Source organism: Arachis ipaensis, chromosome B06, assembly GCF_000816755.2.
Source record: "Arachis ipaensis cultivar K30076 chromosome B06, Araip1.1, whole genome shotgun sequence".
In the NCBI taxonomy this organism is placed as follows: domain Eukaryota; kingdom Viridiplantae; phylum Streptophyta; class Magnoliopsida; order Fabales; family Fabaceae; genus Arachis; species Arachis ipaensis.
In genome coordinates, this window is record NC_029790.2 from 119,343,289 (window position 1) to 119,350,863 (window position 7,575).

Below are 7,575 nucleotides of genomic sequence, written 5' to 3' on the forward strand. Positions count from 1 at the left end.
GACATAGTTGGTTCTATACTTTTTGTTTATTTTTTTTTTTAATTTTCTGTCCATCCAAATGAGGAAACATTATTCTTTTCCGTGTTTTTTGGCTTAACATTTAGGCTACAGTGAAAATAATATGTATACTTCTAGAATTTGTTTGCCTAATTAATCTAATCTTACGGTAAGTAAATCTCATCATGTAATAGCCAGTAAGCCAGCCAGGTACACAAGATAAGCATGTTCCAAGTTTGGAGTCATGTTTATATTAACAATTAATTAATGTTAATGAACTGGTGAAAGTGAAACGACACACGAAGTTTAAATTTTAAATCTGTTACAAAAAATGAATTTTTGCGTCAATTCACCAGCCATTATTATTAGTTATGTGGTTGGTGAATTTCTTTGTCTTCCGAGTCACAAATGAGCCACGTAATGCATCACATCTTTGATATTTTTGACTTTTCGTTAGATTCGACCTACTAACAAATGTGCATACTGCTTATGCCATTTGTCATCAACACACTTCCAAAATACGTCATCGGGATTAGACAAATCTTGGCTACTTGGCTAGTGAATCATATAATTGGGAGAAATATCCTTGCACTTTTTTTAAAAAAAGTGAAATTCTTTTGTGATGACAAAATAAAAATGCTAATTATTATGCCTTTATAATTGGGAACTAAGTATAGAAGTTAACGTTACTCAAACAAAGATGCAAAACGCCATTTTATTGTCGTTCAAAGAACGAAAGATGTTAAGTGACTCGTCTTGCATTGCATTGTACTCGTTACTCATTGTTATATGCACTTTATTTGTGTATAAAATTTTTGTATATCTTTCACTTTTAATATTAAAAATTAAAAGTGATTACTTTCACTTTCAATATTAAAAGTGATTAGAAAAAAGTAAAAGAGATATAAAAAATATATATTTCATACCATTAAAAATAAGTGTCCACAAAGAATAGTGCCAATATCATTTTTCGATATAAAAACTCTTCAAAGAATAGCTACTTTTTTCGGATGTCATACAACTGTACAAGAATTTTGGGTTCATTTATTCTAGGGGGTGTACATGGGACGGGCTACACTGGGTTTGGCTTAACCCAGACCCGACCCGAAATATAGACCGGGCTTAATTTTTAGACGCTAATCCAATCCTAAACCTAATGAAACCTAGTATATAAAAATCACTTAATCTCCAACCATTATTTCACAATTCACATAGTAAAATTCACTTAAAAAAATATAACAAGAACCAACCATTCTCTAAAATTAAAGCATAACCATAATCAATACTAATATTGTTTAATAACACCAAATATTTAAATCAATACAAATAACACAATATTATGCATTAGTCTAAAGTCTTATGCATTTTAAACATAAAACATTAACTTATAACCTTATAATGACTAATAACACAAAATATTAAGGTTTACAATATTTAAATTACACATAAGAATAGCCATCATCCATCACTAATAACACAAAATATTAATTGTATATGATGACCGGGCCATCAGGCCGAGTTCAGGTGACCTGAGCTATGGCGCGGACTCGATCCGAAATAATGACCGGGTCTATTTTTGAGACCCTTACCCGACCCTAGACCCGATGAAATCACACTAAATTAGCCTCTAAAGTGTTCGGAACCGGACCGGACCATGTAAACCCGTAATTTATTCATACCGAATAAGGAAGCATCTAAATTTGGCAAGTTGGCCAAGATGTTGTCCCTGATTCTTGTCTTTCAACAAATACAATGTAGGCATAAAGGTTTGTTCACATGACATAGATTCCATTATTTTATGGATGAAAAAGATCGGTGCTAGTAAACTTTCTAGAGCTTCAAGAAATAACAAGGGAATGCCAAATGCTCATGGTTTATATACATTGCCACATTCCTTCCTTTTTAAAATTCCATTATTCTCAAATTTTAACAATCAAATCAAATTATCCCTTCCTATCCTATCAACTGGTTATGAAGATAGAATTGCGTCAATGCAGCTACAGCTCTAAAGAAAAAAACCAATGGGGTAATATACAGTTATTATTTATTTATTTAAGTGTATAATATGATGTAAAGTGTATAATACGATGATTATAATGACTGATAGCATACAATTTTAATAATGTTTTCTATTATTTAACATTTATTAATTTAAAAAATTAAAGTAAAAAAATATTACCAAAATATAAATAAATACATTAATTTAACAACTTAAGTGTTGCTGAAATTATATAGTCATAAAACCAGTATAATTAGACACCAATGGGCCATAGATTCCTCCAATCTATTGCAAAGGACACCAACTGATAAATGCTATTTACTCTTTTGTACTTGATAATTCTAACAGGATTATTTACAACATACACAACCCAAGTAACATGTTACTGTACATAACCATTTACACTATATATACAAAGTTGTTTAAGCTTTCTCCTGTACAGTAATTTCCATGCCCCTTAGTTTAGGGGGGCAAAGGTAGATGTGTTTTTGCATCTATACAACACTACCATATTAAACTGTGAAACATGGTATATGTGCTGGGAGTATACAATAGACTACTCAAGAATAAGATCTGATCAGCTTAAAATTCTGAAGAGATCGAGCCTTGAAAAAATTTCCAAACAGAAATCCGATTGTTGTTGTTCGAGGGGACTTTGGTGAGAGATACGAGTCGTGTTTGACCTGCAGGACTGTGTCGCCGATCTCTCTGCGAATGGAATCGATAATCTTGGGATCAACCGGGTTTCCAGTCACATCTGTGACATAGAAAGTGTCATTTGCCTTTCCATCCTGTGTAGATATTTCTGCTCTTCTAATACATAAACTGTTCTCTCGGAATATTCTTGTGATATCCGATAGAAGTCCGACACGATCTTCTGTGCACAACTCCAGCTCCATACCCTGTATATGAACATTTTAGCACACAACTGAATAATAGTAGTAGTGACAATTACAGCTTTCAAATGTGTCCTTGCTATACCTCGGACGCCCGCCTTTCGATGGCTGCTTCAAGACACTGTACAAGTCTGTCTCGCTCAGCCTCTGAGCTTATGGGGAAACCATCAACATGCCGAATATAAAACTCCTGGATAAAGTGAGGAAAATGTTCCATCAGAGAAAATTTATGCTTGAAGAAAGGTGAATTAAAGATGTGCGAGTCAAGCCGATGGAATGGCCAAATGAAACTCATGTTCATAATGATTCATGATTGACACATTGTTAGACTTTTGAATCATACAGAATCCAAACACAACAACAACAGCTAACCCTTATCCCACTAGGTGGGGTTAGCACATGGATTAAATGACTCTAGTGTCCTATCATAGATCATCTCCATGTTTTAACTCTAGTAAATTCAAATAATGTATTCAAACTATTTATTGCCAAGAAATGAAGGTTAGTTTCAACACCAAAACTAATTCAGCATTCCAATCTATAAAAGTGAACTATCATTTCTAAAAGGCAAAGTGGCAAACAGAAAGTTGGCTAACCTGATACGCTTCTGTCCTTGCCGTTTGGACTACACCATGATAAACTACATACTGCATATCTGTCAACGTGCAAATAATATCAAACAACAATTTTGGTCGATCTTTTGCTCTCATGGTAACCACAGTGTAATCTTTCTCAATGCAATCAACCACGGTCACATTAGGTAATCGACTTCTATCCCTATCCCTATCTCTATATCTTCCCTGTCCTGCTCTTTCAACCCTGTCATAGTCCCGGTCAGCAAACATAATCTGATGTAATCTTCTGCCCCTATTTGTAACTCCAGGAGGTGAAAGTGTTGTTTTTGCTGTCTTTGGATCATCGCTCCCCCTAAGAACATTACAAAGCAAATCCCTTATTCTAGAGAGGCAGACTGGATCTTTGATGGCATGTCCACTTGAATCATCTGTCACGTTAACTACAGCAGCAGCCCTTGTATTATGTGTCCATATCTCAGCATTCACCACATTACAGTGAAGGTCCGCAAGAACAGCACAGACTTCAGACAGTAAACCAGGCCTGTCTGTACCAGTAAGTTCAATTGAGGTGTATTCTTCAGTAGGTACAACCCCAACAGACTCTCTGAATGAGGGTGCAAAACTTGGATTATTTTCAAGTCTCTACAAAATCAGGGTTAAAAAACAACAAATCAAATACTTCAATCTTGTTGAATAGTATATCCTAATAGGATCATATATTATTCATAAAAATTTATCATGCCTATATTCAGAGATCAGTTAAGAAACTTTGAAAATTTGGGTGAGAATATCTTGGGGAGCTAAATCAGGCATCCCAAATAATATAATAATGTTTATAAATTAAAATGTCAAAATTTCACAAATGTTCAGAACTCTAGATGGCATTAACGTGTTAACAAAAATCTAATATCTATCCAAAGTGATGGGATCCAGAAAGTTATTATTACAATGTTTGGAGGGATAAGGGAATCAATCTGAATCACAATGAATATAGAAAATAGCAACAAATATGGTAAATTAGTTTCATAGCCAGCTCATGCATTCAGCAGCAAAGTATGATGATTCAAAACAATCAGGAACCCAGAAAAATGACCCTTCCATAGACACAAAGAATAAGAAACTAGAATGAAATTGTCTTCAAGAAAAATAAAATAAAATAAAAAACAATCACACTAGGTGTACACAAAAAATTAGACAACAAATCAGCCACTGTATAAAATTCAGGTTAAAAAACAGATACACATTGAAAACAACACATGTATTTATAAAATATATGTTGGCTATTTTTTGGTGTGCACCTAGCGTTTTTGAATAACAAACCACATGAACTCCTACCCTCTGAATGTAATCAATAACTTCCTTATCTCTGATCTTGTTTCCATTATGATCAATAACATTAAACACTGAAAAAGGATCAAATTAAAACAAGAATCAGAAGTAAAGTTAATAATAACTAACAACAATAATAATAATAAATAATGATAATAAATTAATAATACTTTCCACCCCATCAGAGGAGATATAGGCCTTTGTTATTACAAGGTTCATATCTGAAAGAACTTGGACTACATCCAGAAGAATCCCATGTTTGTTGACACTGTCAACCTACAAAAAAAATTCAATAGTAAGAAAGTAGATGGCTGAAAAATTAAACAATTTTTTAGTAAAATGCGATAAATTATTATTCTAAAACATCCAAACATTAAAAATTTGAAATAACAATAATAATAAATAACCGACATAACAGAATCTTTCCTGTTATCAATTCAATTTTGGCGAAACCCTAAAGAGATGGTATAGCACAAGTTTACCTGAATAACAGTGGCATCTTCACAAGCATTGTTGTCAATCACAACCCTGCAGAAGCAATTAGATTCATGATTTGATACATGTTGATAACGATCCTCAGAACAAATTACATAAAAATATTCAGAGACAGTAGCAATAAATCAAAATCGACTATGCTAAAATTATGATTAAGGAAAATTTGAAAGGTTCATGAAAAAACAAAACAAAACAAAATTATGATTAATGAAGGGGAAGATCTGGCCGAACAGTGGGAAAATTGAACACAGCGAAGACGAAGAAAGAACTTTGATTTTCTAATACAAGTTTCAAAAAACGAAAATAGATAATTTGGAAATAAAAGGAAAATTGAGGTGATTCCAAAATTGGTAGTAGTGTGTGTATTTTGATGAAAGAAGCAAAAGCCCAGGTATTTGAGTAATAGATGAAGGAAAGTACTAAACTGTCCCCATAATAATAAGAAACTGAGGAAGTTACCTTGGTGGGTTCATCCTCCTTATAAGCTTAGCATATTCATCATCCATATTGTGTGTGTATATGTTGGAAGCAGAAGCAGCAGCTGTGTAAGCAAAGACCTTGTTATTAGTAATTAATTAAGGAGGAAGGTGCTTTTACATGAACTCCTCCAAGAAGAAAGGAGAACGAGAGAGTGAGAGAGAAAGAGTGGAACTGCAAAGTGAGAGATTTCCTTTTTTAAACAGAGGAATGGGGAGCAGGGGAGGGTACAGTGTTTTGTTGTGTGAGTCACTGAGTGCGTGAGCGTGTGAAGTGTGCAAGGAAGAATTAGGAGTTTAGGAGGACTAAGGAGATGGAAAAAGAAAAAGAAAAAGAAAAAGAAAAAAATTAGAATTGCGGGTTTTTTGGATTCTAGGAAGACGTAACTGTTCGGGATTGGCGGTGAGAGCGGTTACGTGGTTCGATAGATTGGCGGCAAATCCGTACAAATGGAAGGCGACCGGGGGTATTATCTAGAATCCAATTTGGAATGCTGACGGGGGATGACGTTATACTGTTGTACTGCCAGGTCAGGGCTTTTTCTTTATTTAAATAAAAAAAAATCATTATTAAAATAAAAATACATAAACTTATTCATTTATGCATTTAATATTATTTTCCCAATTAGTGACTGAAAAAAAAAAAAGATTTGTGCAGTTTTGATAGTTGGGTCAACAAAAACAGATTATTTTTAATTTTAGATTATTAAGACTAATTTTTTTAAAAAACTTAAATTATGTGTTATATATCCTAAGGTGGTTCATTTTTTTAGTTATTGTAAAAGATTTGGTGCCTCAATATTGGAAGTAAGGGTGTTTTGTAAAATTGTGACGGCAATACAATTCGTAGAGGGCGAATTGTCATGGGTAGATTCTGTCTGACACAGTCATGAAAACAATATGTAAAGGGCGAATTGTATTTTTATAATATTTATACAACAAAAAGCAGAACACATATTGTGTTATTTAATATTAAAGGGACAATACACAGTCTACATATTGTCAATGTACAAGCTGCGTATTGTCAATCCACAGACTGCGAATTGCAAAGACACAAACTGCGTATTATGAATTCGCAAATTGTATTATTTTTTCGTAAATAAAAAATTATAATTGAAATACTATAAAAGGAGGAACGGTATTACGTTGATTAAGTGTGGGAGTGTTTTATTTTTTTGAGAATGTAAGAGTAAAAAATGGAAAGAGGTATTAGTTTGAAAATGTATTATAATTGTCAAATCTTTCCCCAAACATCTGAGGGTGTGAGTTTTGTTTGTGAGAATCCACGTGATATTGTTATTCCTTTTGCAATAACATATGAGGAATTTAAGAGTATACTTTGTCAATGTGGTGATAATCAAGTATTAAAGAGAGTCGTAAATATTTTTTATAGACAACCTGTTTTAGTGTTCGATAGTTTCGTTCAGTTTCAAATAATGCATGTGGTTGACGAAGGAAGTATGCAAGGGATGTTTTCGATCTACCAACAAACACGGGTACAAGTGTCTGTTCTCGAATTGTATGTTGAGTTTGAAGAATTAGTTGAGGTTGATTTACCGGAGGCTAACATCGACTGGGCAGTTTATAACAGTGAAAGCGAAGAGGAATTTGAGGGCACTTACCATATTGTTTGTCCAACTGAAGAAGTGGGTGAATATGATATAATAGTTGAGTCTAACGTAGCAGATGTGGCAAATGCACTGGCGAGCCAATATCCATCTAGAGAGCATTCTTTCATGCACGCCTTGGATGTATAGACGCTATGAATGCACCAGAATTTCTTGAATATATCAATTCAAGTAAGCAAT

General features: G+C 33.6%; 1 protein-coding gene across 2 annotated transcripts; it reads right to left on the reverse strand.

Moving 5' to 3' along the window:
• On the reverse strand, positions 2,219-6,058 carry LOC107604998 (ACT domain-containing protein ACR6). Of its 2 annotated transcripts, none has more exons than XM_016306731.2 (7): positions 5,751-6,058; positions 5,279-5,324; positions 4,967-5,072; positions 4,803-4,870; positions 3,489-4,109; positions 2,978-3,082; positions 2,219-2,898 (listed from the first exon to the last, which is right to left on the reverse strand). In XM_016306731.2, the coding sequence occupies exons 1-7, from the start codon at positions 5,795-5,797 to the stop codon at positions 2,557-2,559; spliced, it is 1,335 nt and encodes a 444-aa protein (XP_016162217.1). In that variant the 5' UTR covers positions 5,798-6,058; the 3' UTR covers positions 2,219-2,556. The 2 variants fall into 2 exon arrangements, with proteins under 2 accessions (XP_016162217.1, XP_016162216.1); XM_016306730.2 differs by having other exon boundaries at positions 4,803-4,878; positions 4,971-5,072; positions 5,751-6,053.

Excerpts from the sequence above, each read along its gene's own strand:
- LOC107604998 (XM_016306731.2), bottom strand. The coding sequence starts at position 5,797 with ATGGATGATGAATATGCTAAGCTTATAAGGAGGATGAACCCACCAAG. Across the intron at positions 5,073-5,278 it reads AAGATGCCACTGTTATTCAG|GTTGACAGTGTCAACAAACA; the intron begins GTAAACTTGTGC and ends TTTTTTTTGTAG. Across the intron at positions 4,871-4,966 it reads CTCCTCTGATGGGGTGGAAA|TGTTTAATGTTATTGATCAT; the intron begins GTATTATTAATT and ends ATCCTTTTTCAG.